General features: G+C 36.9%; 1 protein-coding gene across 1 annotated transcript in view; it reads left to right on the plus strand.

Annotated features, from left to right (window-relative positions):
* The window catches only part of LOC106050363 (extracellular matrix protein 3-like), a 256,618-nt gene that overhangs the window by 209,419 nt on the left and 25,317 nt on the right, over positions 1-21,882 (plus strand). Inside the window, exons 3-4 of the mRNA XM_056039191.1 lie at positions 14,937-15,083; positions 16,100-16,180. Coding sequence (XP_055895166.1) covers positions 14,937-15,083; positions 16,100-16,180 — 228 coding nt within the window. The remainder of the gene's footprint in view (positions 1-14,936; positions 15,084-16,099; positions 16,181-21,882) is intronic.

Genomic DNA, 21,882 nt, shown 5'->3' on the forward strand with positions numbered 1-21,882 from the left:
TACAACAAAAGGCAATAAATGCTAATTAATAAACGAAATACAACGTGAAAGACAAGATAATCCAGCAAGAGACAGCAATATAAGAAAAACAGAAAAATGTGAGGGCAAGATAAAGGGAGTGTGTGATTGTGTGTGAGAGAGAGACAAAAAGAAAAGGAGAGAGAGAGAGCAAGAAGGGAAGAGAGAGAGAGAGGTGTAGACAATAAAAGAAAGCAAGAGAAGGCAATTAAAAACAATTATCATTAAAAAAAAAAAGATAAAAGAAATAAAAAGATGTATTTAAAGGATATCAACATTCAACTACAATTAAAGTGGACACAACCTAAAAACACCAAGAGTTGTGATAATATTGATAATTTACAATAAGTAATCGCCCCTTACCCCCCAGAGACTCATTATACTACGTAAAAACATCTCTCAGGCCATTAAAGTGTAGCATAGCTCTCTAACAAGAGATATCAATGTCAATAGCAATGATCAGGCATGATCAGGATATTACGAAGTTCTAGCCTAAATAATTACAAGATTACAGCGGCATTATTCTGTCTGTGTGTATGTCCGTTTTGCCTATGAGTCAGCCACTTGTGTGGGTATAAATCTCTGAGTAATGTTGTTGTTTACTATAGCTTGTTTATGAAGGCTTGTTACCCCCAATAATACAGAAAACACATTTTAGAGCTGCCCCATTTGAACCAATATAATCTTTGAATCTGCGTTTTTTTTTGTAGAGGTTTTTGTGGGAGGGGGGGGGCTTTGTGGGCTTTTTTGTGTTTTTTTAATAGGGTTTAATTGTGGGGTTTTATGGGGGGGGGTTGTGTTTTTTTGTGTGGGTTTTTTGTGTTTTTTTAGGGTTTAATTGTGGGGGTTTTATGAGGGGTTTTGTGTTTTTTTGTGGGCTTTTTGTGGATTTTGTGTGGTTTAATTGTGGGGGTTTTATGGGGGGGTTTGTGTTTTTTTGTGTTTTTTTTTTTTGGGGGGGGGGGGGGTTAGCATTGTAGATTACATCATCTAGAGGCATATGAAATGAATTATGTTCGCCACATTTGTTTTTCGAATTTAAAAGAACACATTAACCCTTCTCGTTTACTCTTTCTTCACTCTCGCGTACACATACTCTAAGGAGTACACCCAGAAGACAGGGTACTGGTGACGTCATCCCAATAATAAAGATAAAAAAAAACGAGTGACAACAACAAACACAAAGTTTATCTAAGGGAAAGAACCCCACACGTACACTATATTTCTCGATAATGTAGAAGTTATTTCCTTTATTCAAAACCAAACATAATAATTAATTATAAATAATTAATTGACTTATTTGTTCAATTTTATTTTTTTTTTAAATTCATTTCTATTTATATGTTTTGCTAGGGACAATCACTAATAGTTGACAGTTTCAACCTGATCCGAGAACGGGTGTGGGAGAAATAACGTGTTCAATTATCTAAGGGGATGAATCGCTACACATTTAACAGCATCTGTGAATACTGTAGAATTGATTTCCCTTGTTGGTATCAAACACAATAATCAACTGTAAAAACACTGCGGTATTAAAAAAAAAGCTCAAAAAAAAAACTAGCAATTATGTATTATAAATACAGTAATAAGACAAAGAGAGACAAATGAAGCCAGCACTATGGAAGTAGTACGAAGTCAGCATTGAATGAGCAAAGACCTCGTCACGTTCAAGAAGTGCTGTTTATTCATTCAACAAAATGTTGAAAGTCTTTTTTTTCTATGTTGTACTCAATCTCGACACGGGTTGGATTTTTTTTTTCACTAGGGAGATAAGAGCGAGCATAAATTTTCAAAGAAATCCATTACCTCCCTTGACAGCCTGACTTGCTGACGTCACAACACTACATTGAAAGTAAAAGCAGGTTCGTCTTTGAGCTTTTTTTTTTTTTTTTTTTGAACTCTCTCCCTTTATTTCTATTTTTACTCGGCTGTATCAGATTCAGTTATTTCCCCTTTCAACGTTTATACCAGCGAGCATATCAGGGGCATTAGACGGTAGCCAAGAGAGTTTTAATGGAATTCCAGAACATCGCAGCATCGCGTTCAAAGGCTTACGGAGGCTATCGGACTCGTGCCATCTTAATGCCATAATTTCAATTTTACCTGGAGACATTGTAAACTCCTCCCCTACAAGCCCCACCATTTTATTTTTATTTAACATTTTCCCGATCAAAGCCTTGGCCTGTGAGATTCACAGAGTCCTCTCCTTGCTATCGTGGGCGTACGTAATTGACGTTCAATTATGACAATAATGAAGTTAGGTGTACCAATTACGGAATATCTAATTACCGTGTTTTATCAGAGGCGTCACTAGTCTGAGGGCCAGACATTCAGAGTTACCGGATAGCGAGCGCAAGTTGCTTTTTACAAAGCTTATATCAACTCTGTCTGTATGATACACTCTTTGTATGCTTCATTTCTCCCGCACCCTTACTCAGATAAAGTTGAAAATGTATACAATTATTTGTACATCTAGCAAAATATGAATCAATAAAAACACTAACTGATTAGTTAATAAATTATTGGTGATTAATTATTTTTTTTGGCATCGAAAAAAAAATGAAATAAACGCTGCCTTTTGAGAGATTTTGGAGTTATTCCCCTTTATACGTTATGTACACGTTATTTCTCCCACTTCCCATTCTTGGGTCAGGTTGAAATTTAAATTTATTTCATTTTTTACTTGTAAAATGATAACGGTCAAACTAGAGTTATCCCCATGTGGCCAACTATTTAGTTTTTTTCTCAGCCATATGCATTAACTGTAAAATTACTAGGAAAATCGTTAGAGCCGTTTTGGAGATCAGCGTTGGTGTAGATTTCTGGTTCCTGGTTCCATGAAGTTATGACTTGAATTGAGGTGTTGTAAAAACTCTAATGAGTTACTGGCTTTAGTTGAGGAAAAGACGGTTAGTCATTGTGCTGGCCACATAACACACTCGTGAACTGTGGACCACAGAAACAGGTGACTTGTACAGGATATATAGCAAGGCGTGAATATCAATATCTTATGACTCAATATCCCATTGTATGCCAGATTTCCTTGCTATGGAAAAAAAAAACAGATTATTGTTTACGAAATATAATAATTTAATCCTTCATGTAGAAAGCATGAAAAGGTTGAATACGCACTTAATATTAAGCAATACGAAATATCATAATAAAAAATCCATTGTAAATTCAAAAAGGTAGACTTGACATAAAGCTTGAAACTCAATGAACTGATCTTGAGCCACGATGTAAGATCGCATCTACCCTGAACTGCTTTTGTTTTTCAAACCGAACGTTCTCGTAGCGGAAACAAAATATAATTTTCTTTTCTAATTATCTCCATTTACATATTTATTCTTCTGTGTAGACACTGGAATTAATGAGCAGCCAATGTATAAATAGATGTTTGCACTTCTCTTGGGACCTTGACGCGTACACCACGTGACAGATTTCTGTGTGGCGACAGCGTTCTGACCACGGATAATGCCATAAGCGATAGTCATAGAAGTTGAACTATAGCCGTTTTACGACTGAAGGAGGCTAAAACTTGTTAAAATATTGATAAATGTGTCAAGCATTTTTTTATTTTTTCAATAATTTGGTTTAAAAATGGAGAGAAAAAAAGAGAAACAAAAAGTCCAATAAAATAATAAATAAATTTATATCTTTGTGACTTTTCAAAATTTTACAGGATTAAATATTCATTTACAGTAGCTGTCAAAATTAGTTTGAATTGATGTAACTCCTTTGCAAACGAAGATATGAGCCGTTAGATCTATCTTCAGTAAGATGCAGGCGAAGGTATGAAACCGGATTTTCCATAGGGCGTTTCTAAACGTGACAAACTGACGGACAGACATACATTACAAATACAATACGGCTTTTCTCCACGAAGACATCTAAAAGGACAAAAAAAACAACAACTTAGATCACTTGTTTAGACTCTAGGCAGCGCGTGTTTATGCTCAGACCACGTGACGTCATCTATCATGGTTGTGTTTGTTTCTCTGAAAGAGCAAGAGTGTGCGTGTGTGGGTGAAAGAGAGACTTGGGCCGACTTAAGTCCCAGATTCAAACATTGACATAAAGGGGACATAATCAGATAGTCCAGCGATCCAGTCAGACCCTCCGCGCGACAGAAAACTGACTCTCTATCTGGACGGATCTCCGAGGCTAAACTGTCTCCAAGCGTTGCGCGCGCGCGTGTGTGTGTTTGTGTGTGAGGGCATGTGTGTTTACGTAGTGAGTAGACAAGACTAACGCAGTGATGAGCACACCAAAGGTCCATTTCTTTAGTTAATAGTCATAGCTTCGCATATGAATCAGTGGTGTTGCCGTCTCATATCAATAATCTTGGGCCCGGGGTCTTGACCTCTTTGGGGGCCGCTGCATTTTACGCAATATTTAATACTTAATGTAAAAAACACTCATTTGGGGGCCCGGGAGATTTTCAAATTCTCCCTCTCCCTTCCCCCCACCCTAGCTACGCCCCTGATATGCATTGTAAATAGCCGATGAAAGAGGGATCCACAAATAAATAGACATAAATAGAAATCGCACTGTAGTATAAAATAGTATTCGTTTCATTGGTATGCGCCTTGCTTACGTACCGAGGGGTCACGAGTTTTAATCCCTATGAACGTTGGGGTTTTGAGCTTTGGGATTTTTAGAACGCTCCTGCGTCAGTCCAACAGTAATAGGTACCTGAGTCACCTGTCAATGGTTGGGAAAGCAAAAGTTCGTCGTTAACCATCTGCCATATAAACAGACGAGGATTACATCATTGATAAGATATGAAACTAAAATGAAAGAGTTAGCCTTTCATTGTTACAAATTTAGTTACATAACGGAAAGGAATTAAAATAATTCTAAAATAAATTTGGTCTACAAATTTCCATCAAACTGGACAGTATTTTTAAAGAGGAAAAAAAAAGCTGAGGAAGACGTTATTCTTTGAGGTTGAACCGTAACTTGGATCTAAAAACAACATTTCTTCGAGTTCTAAAATTAGGGAAGACCTAGCTGTAGCCTACATATTTTGTCACACCCAAAGTAAACAAAGTTTCTGCCTACCGAAGGTTGATTTAAATTCTCTATTCGCTGCTTGCGCCTGCCTTCGGCGTAAGCTTTCCTTATGGGCTCTTATGAGTGTCCCTCTGCCCTTGTATGAGTTCTCCGGCTGTTTCTTTTTGAAAGCTGTTTTCTGACATCTGGTCTCCTCATTGCCAGTGAATACACATATGACATATATGGCTAATATCCGGCTAGTATTTATATATAACTATACATTTTATCAGACACTTAATTCGATGTTTCTGTCATAACCAAGAGACTATAGGTTATCATACACAATTTCTTAATATTATTCCTGCTTTGTCTAGCCGACCTACCGTACTGTCACGCCATGCTCAGAGCTATCTGGTCCTATTTCTTTTGTGGACATATTGTGGATGTAGGTATCTGGAAGAAGATTTCCTGGCTGTCTCTTAGTTACTCGTCAAACACCAATCAGGTACAATCAAATAAAAATAAAAATTAATACTCTACACCAGGATTCGATCTCGAGTTTTCCACTGACATTTTCTTTATATGAATCTATATAAATAATGGTTCTGATTACTTTTTAAAAATGCCACAATAATAAAGGGGAAATAACTGCATATTTTTTTTATCGAATGGATAAAGATAAGAGGGAAACAACAACAGGGGCAGTAAATCCAACAGAAAATGCAAACAACACCAAACGATCTAGTTAGAATTACTTCCCTGTTCGATCTATTGGTCGACTTCATCTAATGACATGCATTTTGTCCAATTCCTGAAATAATATCTGGACTGTTTTGTTTTCCTTGCCTAGGTGTAATAGAGCGATTGCCCCTGAAATTACAGCAGACACGAGCGCTTCGCCCCCGGCGCTTAGGCGGGGCAACACTGTGAGCTTAAGATGGGATTTTTTCTAGAAGTAGAATTCCCCTTTAATAGGAGGCCTGTATGGGGGATAACTCCTGGCTACTGAGTCAGAGTTTAAGGATGATCGCTTTTTGACGGCTTCGTTCTGTTCTGAGGGTCACGCTGCTCACTTCATGGTAGGGCAAGATGGACGTCTGCTAGTGTCTGGATCAAATCATCTTGTTTAATAAAGCAAAGAATGGCTCGGATTTGCTTTTGTTGATGCAATGAAATAGCATATTGAGACTTTGATGTGGTGGGCAGTTTGAATTTTGAGACTTTGATTTGGTGAGCGCTAACACTCCATTTGAAGTGCCGTTTAAGGTATTAGAGCTGTCAAATAGTAAAAACATTTTTTTTTATGGTCAAAGGATGAAAAACACCCCCTTTATATTAAAAAATAGATTCCTTTTTGTCTTAATAATAATAATCATAATTATCTTTATTATCCTTGAGGAAATTTGTTTTACAATTTTACATAACAATGCATAATTAGAGCCAAAATTGTGTACGAGAGCACACAAAACATACGCTCATATCACAGTTTCTCTTTAACATTAAATGCGAAATTAACATTAGTTTTTTTTTGTTCAATGAGTTTGTGTGTCTATATGGATATATATATATATTTATGCACGATAGATAGATAGATAGATTAATGCGTGTTTTTAGGAGTGTGTTTATAGACCTACATTGGGTTAATGTTTACTGGGGTTTTAGAAAAGAAAATTGCCCCCCCCCCCTTTTTTTTCTACTCAAAAGTTCTGGATATGCTAGTGGTCAAACAGTTGGTCAAGAAGAAAAGTATGATACGCCATGAACGGACAGAGGTTCTTCTTTTTTTTAATTAGGAGACTTTTAATTTCAAAGATGTGCCAACTTTGATGTAACATTATCCTTATAAAAGATTATATTTTAAGCATGTTGGCAGAGCTAATAGGTTTTAGTCTATATCTCGTCAGCGTGGAGAGTCCAAGCCATCCATGATCTTTATCTTTGACGAACGGCGCAGTGGTTTCCTAGATTTCTTTAGAGATACTCTGGTACCTTGAGCCAAGTGACTCGAGCTGTCGACACAACAGGCAAGCTTCAAAGACTTGGCCTTCCTCTCTCTAGTAAAACTGAAAAGAAATTTTGTTTCGTCACGTTTCGATTGTTTCGTTATTTATAACTGTAGCCATTTTTTAAAAATACTTGTCAAGTTTTATTTTAATATTAGCTCTCTCTCTCTCTCTCTCTCCCTCTCTCTCTCTCTCTCTCTATCTCTCTTTCTTTCATATTTTTCTTTTTTTTTTTCCTTTTTAATTCTCTCTCTTTTTTGTTTTTCATACTTCAGTTCTAAACTATTTTGTTCCGGAATTTATTTTGCGTCTTTGATTTTTGTTTGTTTGTTGTTTTTGTTTGTTAGTTTTCGCTTCCTTGAAATAGTGTCAGTGTACTTGACTGTCATTTTGTTGGGGTTTTTTCTTACTGAAGGAGAATTTTATGAATTGAGTTCGTGTTTCTCTTTTTCTCTCTTTTTCTACTTCTTTTTTTCCTCTTTTTATTTTCTTTATTTCTCGTTCTTTTCCCTCTCTTTCTTTAATTCTTTCTTTGATTCTTTCTATCTTCCTCTTTTTGTTTCTCTCTATATCTCTCTCTTTCTCTCTCTATTTTTCGACCTCTTTCTTTCTCTCGTTCTTTCTTTTTCTCTCTGTCTTTTATTTTTCCTTCTGTTTCTTTCTTTCTCTTTCTCTCTTTCTCGTTCTCTCTCTCATTCTATCTGTATATTTCTTTTTTCTTTCTCTTCCAATTCTCTTTTTCTTTCTTCCTCTCTCTCTCCCTATTTCTCTCATAATATTATTTTTCTCCCTACTTAATGTGAAACCTTCACACACACTCTGCTACATACACACACTACGAATCAAGACATTGATATACACATAGAGAAGGGGAGGTTTCAAGGCTCCAGGTCGTGTGTCGGAGGAGGGCAGCGACAGGGCTATCATACTTTTTAGGAATTTCTTTTTATCCCAAGAATAATATTCTTCAGTCAGTGACAGACAGACAATCCCTTAGACAGACACACTAACACAATCTTTGGTCTAGTTCTCCTTGTTTGTTTTGTTCCGATTGGCTTACTGCGATGATGAAAGTCAATAGAGTATCTTTTTATTTTCACTCGTACAGCCACTCAGAATCTCGATCTCCACCCCCCCCCCTGTTTTCTTCTTCAATCCCCCCACCACCTTTTTCTTCACCCCCCCCCACCCCCATTACTTTCCTCCATTTCCTATCTCCCTTCTCATCTCATAGATTTGTTATCCCCCCCCCCTCCCACCTCATCAAATTTGTGACCAAAGACACCTTTTTTTTTTCTTCTTTTTTATTTTCTCTGTCTCAGAAAACTGACAATGTCAACATAAAATTGCAAGAGTTTCAAACCTGAAGATTAAACAACTATTGAAAAAACAAAATGTCTGGAAATAGTTTGGAACACAAGAAATAAGAAGAAAAAAAAAAGTTGGGTTTGAGGGGACTGGGGAGGGCCCAACGCAAGCAAAGTCGGTGGTGGATATTAAAATGCTGCTAATAGCTTGAATTAATCTCTTAGTCAACTGGAGCGCAGAAGCACAAACTCACATCCTAGCGCGCAGTCTTAATTAGTGTGGCTTTAAAAAATGCCGAGGTTAAAGCTGACCGTCTTTGTGATGTTTACTTGAGTTTGTTTGTTTATGTGTTTGTTTGTTGTTTTGTTTACCTGTGTCTGTTTACTCATGATAATTAATTAATGAGGAGTGGCTTTAATGTGCGCTAAAGTAAAGCTGCCACGGCAGCATTGAAAAAGCTTTAGTACTATGACGTCCGAACAAAATCGATTTGTAGAAATATGGTGATAGATTGATATTAATCAATAAAAATAGATAGATAGATAGATAGATAGATAGATAGATAGATAGATAGATAGATAGATAGATAGATAGATAGATAGATATAGATAGATAGAAAATGTATACATACTTAGATACCCTTATATACATACATTCATAATTCATACATACACACACACAGAGGCATACATCAATGCTAAGCATCTTTTCATTGACACCACGTAGACCTCTTTCTCTGCTAATGTACGATACCGTCCTTGATTTGACCCCATTAAATTAGATTAGTTTTTGTTGTAAAAACGTGTATTTGTTAGATAAAAAGATCACGCATTCTCCTATAATTCTATACCACAAGTCACATTTTCTGATTACAAACAAAAATGTTATTGAACTTTAATCATAACAGGGTAGAATGTACAAATGTGAAAAATGAACAATTTTGTCAGAACATGGAAAATTAATACGGAGATAAAGAGTTATAAAAAAAAAAACCTTCCTGCTACGGGATTTGATTTTGATCAGATAAGGGAATGAGCTTAAATATATTTAGTCTATACACTTAGTGGGTCATCCTGACCCCACTGGTTCATATTGACAGTTTCGCCCCTGAATGACGAGCTTATATGAACAATGATCGTTTGGCAGAGGAGAGGAAACGAACTATTTCTATTCATTGAAACCTTCTTTAAGATCAAAACTAAAAACTTGGATGCCGAAAAGCGAACTATTTTTTTTTTTTGTTCCCCGGGTTACAGGCATGGAGTAATGTGATGCCTGAGACAAATACAATCCCCACTTTACTTTGAGCAGTGTCGGAGAAGATGTAAACAGTAGGAGGGGGGCAATATTTTGTTTGGCTACATCAAGGAGGCAAGTTGAGAGGGTTTTGTAGTCATTGTGAGGCATTGGGTTCTATAAGAGTTGGGAAGAAAAGGAAATACAGCAGCCGAGATGGATGCGACTGTATTCGGAGACCGGAGTGCGTCTTGGCCAATAAACAAATTGTCAGTGATTCACAATAAACACTGGACTGACGTCTCGAGGGGTCGGGTCACGTGGTTAGGGGAAAAAACAGTTTCGCACACAAACACGCATGCGTGCATTCAAGAACTCACTCACCTGATGTCAATGGCATCTGGTGGCTCACACCAAGGGGAGAAATAAACTGTGAGGTGGTCAGAGTTCTCTTTCCTTTCCCGGCGTCCCTTCAGCACTGGCTGTCATAAAGAAGGAGGTGCTTGAAATGTCACGTGACGTAAGAAGTCGGGTCACGGCGTTAATAATAGATATGATGACGTGTGTGACCTTCCAAGCCAATGATATAAGTAAAGATCAAAGTGTTGATTAGGTTGGCTCGTCAGTCGAGTGTAATGCTCTGCGGATGATATACACGAGGATTCTCTCCCCGCCCTCAGCCCTAAACGGCACCCTAATTCCTTTTCACAGAAAAACTTTTTTTTTTTACCTAAAAGTGTATAGATTAACCAAAGTCATTTCGAGACTTGTACAATTAAGTGTGGAGAGTCTTTGTGTGCAGAGACGTAGCTAGGGTAGGGTCCAATTTTACTTTCTGGGCCCCCACTTAATGGGTCCCCCAAATGAGTGTCCAAAATTTGTTTTTATATTAAATATTAAATATTACGCCATTATCTCATGTCATGATATCGAATGTCAAAATGACCTAAAGAGGTCAAGCTCCCCAGCCCCTCAAATCCCTAACTACGCCACTGCTTGTGTGTGTGTGTGTGTGTGTGTGTGTGTGTGTGTGTGTGTGTGTGTGTTTGTCAGCTGTGCACTGTTTTGGAACTGTTTCTGTTTACCGAAGCATTCCTCTAAGCCAAGTATCCCTTATCTATTTATATAATTCTCTTCTTCGCTCAAGAGTTTGGACGAGAAGAAGAAGTAAAGGAAAGATCACTCTTTTATTTCTGCGAATAGAGTTATCCCACGAACTTTACAAGCCTTGCGTGTAGCGAAGTCATACAGTATATCATAAAAATTCTATTTCCTACATAAATCACGCTCAATAGCAAGAATTAACAAATGTTTCAACCTAGGCGCGAGACGCTTATTTCACCAGATTCCAAAATTACGGGATAATGACATGTTGTTTTTTTCCCGCGTAGGATTGGCATTTTCCTTATTGAATGACACCCCCAAAATGACAATTTTTGTCTATATATTTCAGGAGATTCGAATGAGTTTTCTAAAGATTTTAATAATTTCCGGATATATTTGGCGCTATATATTATATTTCTGTGTCCATGGCCCATGCTCTGTGTAGTTTGTTTTTAGTTTTCAAAAAATGAAGATCATGCGACTTCCCATAATTTATAGAAGCACTTGAAACAGATATACCTCGGTCTCAAATTACAGGAAATTAATTCCATCTTCCAATCTATATATTTTATCTCTATGGTTTTAACATTACTTAGATCTATAATCTGCACATTGTATGTTATACGGGTAAGGTTTGAAAAAAAAAAAAAAAACTTTACTTCTTAGAACTACTTTACAAACCAAAACCCCGTTTCAGGACATTGTTGTGTAGTGTTAGGAGATCGTTGTGTCCAGACCAGGTATATTATACAGAAGCCTGAGTGTAGGCCATACATTATGTTGCTTATTGAAGATTTTCATTAATAGAGCTAAATCTATAAATAACAAGCTATTGGTGTATCCGGTGTCCAGAATCAAGAAGATATTAATAAGCGATATCACGTGATTATGTTTTAGTACTGTAGTATGATATTTTCCTTCTTCTTCTTCGTTCTCGTCAGTTATCCTGGATCTGAGATGAACCGCGCAGTGGCTTCCAGATCAGGCAGTTCTCTGTATAGTTTTTTGTTCTATAGGAGGGTTTGGTGGCCAGAGTCTTGTTCGGGTCTGTTGAAAAAGTATGCAGCTTCGAAGGACATGGTCAGCATTCTCTGGTCATGCTCTACAAGAGCTCGTCTCGCTAGTATAGACTTTAAGCTTCTAGAACATATGTTGTCTCATTCTGTTGTGTCCGGTTCTGAGTCTTGGTCATGTCGAGATAGCTTATAATAGGCGTCCTTTTTCTTGTAATTGGGATGTGAGCTGGCCCGATTCTCATTTAGTCTACACTCTGTTATTTTTATTATTTCTTCTTGGTAGTGAGGGAGTTTCATTTTCCAAGTTCTTCCGTTTGTTGCTCAATTTTTATGATTTTTTTAGTTGGCAGCTGTGACGTTCAATACAGCGCCCTCGATATTTGATTAGTTTTAACGTGAAAATCTGCAGTTGTAATGATTAAGTAATCCATTCGCCCATCAAAATATTTCATCTTGGACGGAAAAAAATCTTTTTTTTTTTTTTTTAGTCGCCGTTTGAATTTGTGCGGGTATCTGTGACGTTGTCTTACACTGAACAGAGAGTAGACAATATATATCAATGACGTCATACTTTTTTTACATTTTCAATGTTAACAAAGATCATGCTAGGCATTTCCGAATAGACTCGTAACAGTATCAAAAAGGGAACAAGCATGAGAAGAATAGATTTCTCCACAGTTTCAGCAGCCACATGTTCCCGCCAGGACGTGTCTGTCTGAGTCCTAGATCTATCTCTTCTGTTGATCTTCAAAGTAAACCCTTCCCTCCTCCCAGTCACACAACACTAGTGACTACATAGGTCCCTCTAATCACCCTGTTAGTCGCTCCTCGTGTTGACAGCGCGTCACTTAAAGAACGTTATCGCGGACCGTGCGGATAGACAGACTTGACTTACTGCACCGTTCTTCTTCACCTTTCTTTTTGTTCTTCCGAGTGCGGTGCCACTTGTTTTTTTTTTGTTTTTGTTTTCTGGCACTGCTTTCCCAGGGAGAGAAGACAAGCCCCTCTCTTTGTTCTTCTGCTGTCTGTGAATGTATTTCTGTAACACCGAGCAAAACCAAGTCTTTTTTTTTTAATCAATTACAAACAATTTCGAACAGTTTGAAAACTTCAAAAAGATGTGAATAGAAAAAGATGTTCCAAGCAACATCGACGTCTTTTACGGAGTGAATGTCGCAATGTTGAGGATTTTCTGGATACATTTTTAACACAGTTATCTTCTCTTTATTAAATTTCCGAATTGTCAAGATCCGGTTTTTATTCTGCAGTAAAATACTGTAACATGGGTAAAGAAGAAGAGAAAGCGATAAGGAGTAATGTTATGTTGATATAAATTAACCTAAATAAAATCGTAAGATAATAAAAAAAGAGGAAGATTTTAAGCTCTTCCTCTGTAGCAAAAAGCAATTTTTAAATTTTTAGTTGACAACAAAGAATTTCCTTATAGACTCCATTGACATTAGTTCATTTCTCAATTTAATTTCAAGTATATCCAAATATTTTTCATTACGTTCCATTACATCGCTCCCATGTTTCGCCTTATCACTTTCTCGTCTCTTTGTTTCTCTCTCACCGTATGTTATTGCTTAAAAAAAGACCGCATATAGACAAAGAGCAGGTCACTCTGATTAATTGTATGTATGAGAATCCACTGTACAAAAACTTTCTCTATAACGCAACGTTTTATCCTTGCGCTGACGGCAAAGAGTTAAATCAAGTCATTAGATTGAATGCTTGGCGTTCTTAGGAAATAACATCCACTTTTGTTTTAAACGCAATCTTAACATTCCACTTTTTAAAAAATATCATTATTTTGATTCTTTTCTTGATTCATTAATAGGAATAAAAGTGAAATTAATTAAATAAAGAACTTTTTTTGTTCGCGCATTCATATTTAATTAGAACCATTCCGCACGCCGTCTTGTCTCCTGTCAGTAGGACAAAAAAAAAACATTGTCAACTCTTTTTTTTTTTACCCAGCTGATTTCATTTGATTTATTTATTATTATTATGTTTAGTATTATTTTCAACAAAAAAGAAATCACAAATTGAAACATTATTTTTGGCCTTTATTTTTGTGTTTCAATTCCGGACTTGAAGGCAATGAGGCTGTTTTTTGTCTTCATCATATATAAAAAATCAAAGGAAGGATTTGTTTTCAAATATGTGTGAGAGCGAGAACGAGCGGTAAAGAAAGAGGAACACCGAGAAAAAGCGAGAGACCGAGAAAGAAAAAGGTGTATGAAAGAAAAAGAGAAAGAAAAAAAAAGAAAGGAGAGAGAGAGAGACAGAGTGAGAAAGTGAGAAGAAAGTAAAGAAAAAGAGAGAGGGGAGAAGAATTTTAAAAAAAGACAGGAAGAGAGAAAAAAGACAAAGAAAGAATATTAGAACATAAGAGAGAGAGTGAGAGAGAGAGAGAGAGAGAGAGAGGAACAACTCATTGCGTTCACTTGGTCAATCGGTCACTACTGACAGGGACAAAATGGACCCCATTAACATCTCCTGCTGAAATCAAATAGTCTTCATTAGTAGCCACAGTCACTTGAACGTTTTACACTGACATATCGGTCATTTCATCTTCTGTAAACTGACCCCTCTAGGGACTTGACATTGGTCATTACATGGACTTGACATTAGTCATTACATGAAGCAATCGGAAGTACTGGACTATAACTCTTTAGACTTCTTAGTTTTATTAATTATTATTTTTTTTTGTTTAATAAGCTCTGAAGCAAGGCGCCAAGAAAAGCTTTTTACTTCCTGGGTTGTTGCTATGCAACAGCGGATGTTTACAAGTACAGAGTCTAACCAATGATTTGACGATTATAATTACTTTTTTACACTGCATCTGCTCCGGTCACTAAAGACTCAAATGCTTTGACTTCATGAAATGAAACTCGCTAATAGGTCAAGAAGTCTAAGAAAGTTCGTCTGCCTTCGGCCATTTGCCCAGTTGAATGTGAAATCATAAGCGCTACATTTATTTGATACATATTAAACTAATATGCGCTTTCCGTTTCACCACATTTCAAACAGGCATTGCGATCATAACTTTTAAAACATGTCGCCTTCTCTACATACGGCTATACATGTTATCATTAAACAAAAAATTATCTATAAAAAGAAAGAGAACAAAAAATAATAATCCAGTCCAGAAATTAAAGAGTGCAGTGTTTCTAGTGTCCACGCTGATCACAAAATATGGATGCAATAAAAGATAAAAAGTGTAACGTCTGTTTTTCTCTTCTTTCAGTAAACAACGTTCTGGTCAGCCAACAGCCTTTCCATCTCAACTGGGCCTGGATAGCGCTGGACACGGACACTTATGTGGTCAACGAGACGGACACATTGAACGTCACTCTCAGGAGGCGTGGCTACCTCGGGGAAATGTCCTCAGTTAGTAAGTAGATCAAACTTTTTTTTTTTACAAATGAAATAACCGCCAGTGTAGGTCAATCTATCCCCTCCCCCCAAACCAATCCAAATATCTTACCATATGCATGGTGGGTTTACAGAGGAGAGCTGCACGCACTTTAGTACGGAGTGTTCGGCTGTTGTAAAGTACGATGAAGGTACTAATGGGTAGGTTGGGTGGGAAAATAATATTTCCTGTTCTAGTCATTTATACGTTTGTTCTTTGTAGATGTATTTACGTACTTTTTGTTCCGTCCGGAACACTGCAACAGAGTTGACATAGTCTAGTAGTGGTCTTTATAAATGTAATTTATTACAATTTCCTATTAGAGTTTTTCAGATGTGTTAAATAAAAATAACAATTATCGCCCTTGCTAGACTTTTTTTTTTAACGGTTTATTTATATGGAGAGGATGATACAAGTCACGTGATAAAGCGTGTCGTTGCTGGCCAATAAGAACAAGAAACGATTTGTTACACTTTTGTTCTCGCAATGACAGAGATTTAATGAAATAACTAAATATAGCTCAAGAAGGACAAAGGGAGCGAACAAAAAAAAATTATGTAAACTTTAAAATAATCAGATTTTATAATCAGATTTTTCTGGAAGTATTTTTAGAGAGTAGAGTATAAAAATGGGTAAAAAGTAATAATGTGTTGATTCTATTTTATTTTAACATTATCCCCCTTGAATTTATTATTTGTTTATTATACCGAAGTATTGTATGTTCTTATTTATTAAATGATTCAAGATGGTGATATTCAATTGTAACATTTTACATGACAAGAACACTAATAGATGTATAAAAGATATAAATGTCCGGCACACACTGTAACATTCGCAATACTACATTGAACGCCTAGAACTGCAACACTAGCGCCACTATAGATTTTTTAATGACACTATTATTTTGAGTTGCATAACAGGTAGATCTAGTTAACGCTGTAAGGCTTTAGATCTAAATTCATTCGTTACATTTCTCTTTCCCTCCCCTTGTCCAGGTATCCAGGTCATCAATGGCACTGCCAGGTATGGAGAAGACTTCTCTACGAGCTTTGTCCGACAGGTGCAGTTTAGTCCAGGTAAAGTGCTTTGTTCTAGTCCTCTCACCTTGTGTGTCACAGTATCAGCTCTTGTGTGACACAGTCTCACCCATTGTTTGACACTATCACCTCTTGTTTGACACAGTATCATCACTTGTTTGAGACAGTATTACCTTTTGTGTGACACAGTATTACCTCTTGTGTGACACATTATCACCTCTTGTGTGACACAGTATAATCTCTTGTGTGACACAGTATCCCCTCTTGTGTGACACGGTATCACCACTTGTGTGACATAGTCACCTCTTGTGTGACACAGTATCACCTCTTGTGTAACACAGTATCACATCTTGTTTGGCACAGTATCACCTCTTGTCAGACACAGTATCACCTCTTGTTTGACACAGTATCACCACTTGTTTGCGACAGTATTACCTTTTGTGTGACACAGTATCACCTTTTGTGTGACACAGTATAATCTCTTGTGTGACACAGTATCCCCTCTTGTGTGACACGGTATCACCACTTGTGTGACATAGTCACCTCTTGTGTGACACAGTATCACCTCATGTGTAACACAGTATCACGTCTTGTTTGGTACAGTATCACCTCTTGTCAGACACAGTATCACCTCTTGTTTGACACAGTATCACCACTTGTTTGCGACAGTATTACCTTTTGTATGACACAGTATCACCTTTTGTGTGACACAGTATTACCTCTTGTGTGACACAGTATCCCCTCTTGTGTGACACGGTGTCACCACTTGTGTGACATAGTCACCTCTTGTGTGACACAGTATCACCTCTTGTGTAACACAGTATCACCTATTGTCTGACACAATGTCACCTCCTGTGTGGGCTGTGTGACACACTATCCCTTTTTATGTCTGATAAGTATCAAAGTGTTAGTGAATGGAAGCGTATCAAGTTTTTCTTGTCGCCATACTGTGCAGCAGCTAAACTCAGTCTCGTTTTCATAGCGAGGTTGATAAGTAAATAACACAATAAATTATTTTTTTTTAAAGGGTCGTGGGGGCATTTTGTTGTTTTCGTTGAAAAGATTACGTTTTTCTGTCTCGTCATTTCCTGTTCTTGTTCCTGCACAAACTGTGTACGTAGAATATGTTACACATTAAACTCATGATTGTTAAGTAGGACCACTAAAGATCTTGTCCAATTCATGTACAACCTACCAAATAAGCAAATCCCTATATTGTAATGCTTCTTCAAATGTATCTTTCTCTTCTCTTTTTTGTTTTTTTCTCTCTCTCCTTCTCTCATCTCTCTCTCTCTCTCTCTCTCTCTCTCTCTCTCTCTCTCTCTCTCTCTCTCTCTCTCTCTGTCGTCTCTATCTCTCTATCATCTATTTATCATCTCTCTAACATCTTTCTTCTCCTTATCATTTCTCTATCTTATCTTTATCATTATCTCTATATAATCTCTTTCATGGGCATAGCCAGGATTTTTTTCGGGGTAGGGGTGGGGGTTTGGGTGGATTTTTCTCACCCCCTCGCCAATATATATATTATTATATATCTTGGCTACGCTCATAGAATCTGGTGACTGATGAATGGATAGTCTTATGTTGAAGAGCTGGTTTTATCGTTAATTTCGGAGGGAGTTTTAAATTCAAAATCTTCCGAAGCTATGCTCTTGGAATATGGGGATTGTCGTTTGCATTATTTTTGTTTTATAGAAGAGGGGGATTTAACTGCAAAACCCCCTTGGCTGCGCTGGAGAAGGTGATGGTTTAGTATTAAAATCTTACAAAAAATAAACAAATCAAAGCAAAAAATCAGTCACTACATTTCGATCCCCCGTTGGGGGGGGGGGATTTTATTTCTGGGGGGGGGGGTGAACCCCACCCCACCCCTGGCTACGCCCATGATCCCTTTATCATTTCTTATCAATCTCTTTATGATATTTCTATCATCTCTTTATCATCTTTCTATCACCTCTTTTTCCCCTTTGTGCCATCATCTCTCTGTCCCCTCTTTATCATCTCTCTATCATCTCTTTTTCTTCTCTCTATCACCTCTCTTTCTTTGCCTTAATCGTTATTTCTCTAAGATTTTATTCATTCATAGAATTCTCTACTCAAGTCTCTCTCGCTCTCCATACACACACAATGTGGCACACACACACATTTACATTAAACGTTCGGGCTAAATGCTCAGCAATATTTTGTTTCTACACATAATTCCGAGGGCGCCATCAAATAGACTGGGCGCTGTCTTCGCTCCCCAGGTAGATGGCGGAGAACATAAGAGGAGAGATGCACGTGGTAATCCTACCTGCAGGGGCGCGAGGTGAGAGCTTGTGGGTGCCGCTTGCAGAACATTTCAGGGAATCGCATTTACCTTGTCGTGCTTGTGTGTGTGTGTGAGTGAGAACAAGAAAGAGAGAAAGAGAGAGAGCGAGTCCGAGAGGAATATGTGACTTTGAGACAGAGAAAGAGAGAGTAAATAACAATATGAGTAAGAGAGTTAAAGAAAAGGTAAGAGAGAGAGAGAGAGAAGAAAGGTTAAAGATAAATACTGCTTCGTTTTCAAGAAACATTAACACCAATATAGTCTTGTAGCTCGCTGGCATGAATATCGTAATCCAATTAGTTCCAACCTATTTAGTCTCATTGAGTCTGAACGCGCGGACTTGACGCCAGCTAAATGAGCCGGTGTTTTAATGAGCGCTCCTCCACCGCCAAGGCGAATCTAATGTGGCTGAGGTAGAAGTGCGCATGTAGCACTGCAAGGTAAACAGTTTAATTCCAAACTCTCGCCAGGGGTCAGCCTTGTTTCCTCACATGATTTGTTTACATCACCAAGGATACGCTTTGATTTCAAGGGGAGATAATACCAGCGAATAGAGAAGTGGTTTGTCAAAATAAGAAAAGATTGTTTTAACAGTAGGCCTACTTATCATTTCTGTTTTAGCAAATTATTTTTTTAAACATAAACCCACCTTTCAGCTCTCTCTCTCTCCTAGTGTCTTTTTTTTTTTTCGTTTTAGCACCCCCTAAGAGTCGCTCCTGTTTTGTGTTGTCTGTCTGTCGGCCCGTCATGTTAAGATCTAAAAAAAAAATACAACGTAAAGTACCATTAAAAATCCGATCGACTTTAGTATCTCGATACTGCTGCAACAGCTGCCTTCCGGCCTTCTGCAAGTGTAGCCTTTATGTTTATATATGTCTGTCTGTCTGTCTGTCTGTCTATCTATCTATCTATCTATCTATCTATCTATCTATCTATCTATCTATCTATCTATCTATCTATCTATCTATCTATCTATCTATCTATCTATCTATCTATCTATCTATCTATCTTTCTATCTATCTATCTATCTATCTATCTATATATATATATATATATATATATATATATATATATATATATATATATATATATATATATATATATATATATATATATCATTCTTTCTTTTTTCTTTATTTATCTCTCACTCTCTTTCTTTTTCTTTTTCTCTCTCTCCTCTTTTCTCTGTCGCTCCATAAGTTTTTTCTTTTTCTGTTTTTTTTCTCTCTGTCTTCCTCTATTTCTCTCTCTCTCTCTCTCTCTCTCTCTCTCCGTCTGTCTGTCTCTCTCTGTCAAGATGTCTATCTTATCCGACCTTCTGTCTAACAGTATGTTTATTTACTTGACGCCCAGTTTCTCAGCACTTTTGTTTTATCTACAAAGTCTGTAATTAGCACATCATTAAAAAGACGTAACTATGTTTTGTAATCAGACACTAGACAGAAATTCAACAGGCTTATCTGTAAGTGGTCCAACTATGAAGATCTATTTGTCGACTATTAACAATTCAATTAGCATAACTCTAATTGGATGTCTCCTGAATGTAGGCCTAGATATCTAGATCAAAATATGGCTGCCTGACCTACATTCAGGTTAATTAGGGACATACACTGGGTTGGAGCCTGCGTAATCTTTGGGCATTGTTAACATTTCGTATCAGATTACTAGACTTATCTTAGCAAGTACTGTAGACACAATCACATAGTCCGACATGATGAAGGCGTCTTTGAAATGGAAGAAATAAAGGTTCATAATTCATTGTATACCTTTATTTCTTAACAATACTAATACATTTCTTTTTGCAGTACTAGAACCTCCTTTTAGAAGGCCTTTAGTTGCGTAGGTCTTTGGGTCATAACCTAAAATTAAGGTTTTTATCTTTAGACGATACGTCATTAAGTCATGTCCTTAGACGTAGACACAAAGATAAAAACCCATTCCTGGTTCCATAAGCTAGGACAAATTAGAAACAATGCTCCTTCATCCACCTAATAAAATGCTCAGAAAGACACAAATATAAAGGCACATTCCTCATTCCATCTGTTGGGACAAATTCGTACAAATACTCCTTCTTCCCTGGTGCTATTAGAGCATGGATTGGGTTGCCTGAGTTAGCCAGGAAAACCAATGACTTGGCAGAATTTAAGCAACAGATAAAATACATGACTAGATGCATGACGCGTAGGATGTAATCATTTTCTTTTTTGAAGTAACGTCTGAATTTTATAAAGTAAGATAAGATACGATTAGACTTTAAATATTAACTCTATTTCGTCAAGCGTTGCGTTTTTAGGTAACGTCCTTAGCCTTTAGATCTTTAGGTTATGTCCTCAGATTTGATTTAAGGTCTTTAAGCCCTGTCCTTGGACTTTACGTCTTCAGGACATGTCCTTAGACTTAAGGTCATTAGTCCGTGAGCTATCCTATGGTCATTTCGTTCATGTTCAAAATGTCTTTAAGCCATCCCTTAACAACTCCAGTTTTAGCGCCGTTCAACACCATTTTCTAGTTCTTAATTCAGACTTGGCAAGTTATTTTCTACTTTATAACATATAGAATCACTCAAAATCTAGGTCAGACTTTAATCTATTCAATAAATGTAACAACGCAATAATTTTGTTGGTTTTAAACGAAAGCATTTATTAATTCAAAAATTTTCTACGGAAGGCTTTTCTTTTCTCTTTTTAAAACGAGACCCTATTTCTTCAGCCACGTTTTCGTGAATACACTAACTCCAACCTAAAAGAACACGATTACATTAGAAAAACAAACAAAAGACAGAGATGAACATTTTTAAAAATACTTAAAAAAAACAAAGCTTATATAAAGTGTAATTGTAACAATTAGTTTGGATTAGTCATGTAATTAATATATGTACTAGACCTAGACATAATAAATCTGTGCGATTAGAAATATTTTTACCTATTGCTCAAGAGCCCTCAAGGGAACTAATTCAACTTATACCGCCACATCTGTTAAGTATGATTTCTTTCTCTTGTTCAAGATACCAAACAAAATAATTAACCCAGCTAATTGGTTTATATTTTTAAAATTGATTTTTGTGTTCTCAGGTTTAAAAAATACTTGTTCAAAATTTCAGCTTAATCTGATATTTTTATCTGACAGACAGACAGAGTTGATATAAGCTTTGTAAATAAATTCTCAGTCTACCAAGAAACTTCAACCAAAATTCAGAGAATCATCAGAAACGGATATTATCTGCCCCTGTCAACTCAACTACTCCTCACACTAACCAATCACATTGTACCATTCTCGCCCGCCATCTTGATGAACAAGAAACTTGCTTGTCAACGCAGTGGCGTGCGCTTCGTTTTCCAGAGTCGGATCACATTTCCTTGTTTCTTTATTTACCTAAACATAAATGTATCATACACAAGATTAGATAGTAGAGGGAGCTTACACCGTG

This window comes from Biomphalaria glabrata, chromosome 8 (genome assembly GCF_947242115.1).
Source record: "Biomphalaria glabrata chromosome 8, xgBioGlab47.1, whole genome shotgun sequence".
NCBI lineage: Eukaryota > Metazoa > Mollusca > Gastropoda > Planorbidae > Biomphalaria > Biomphalaria glabrata.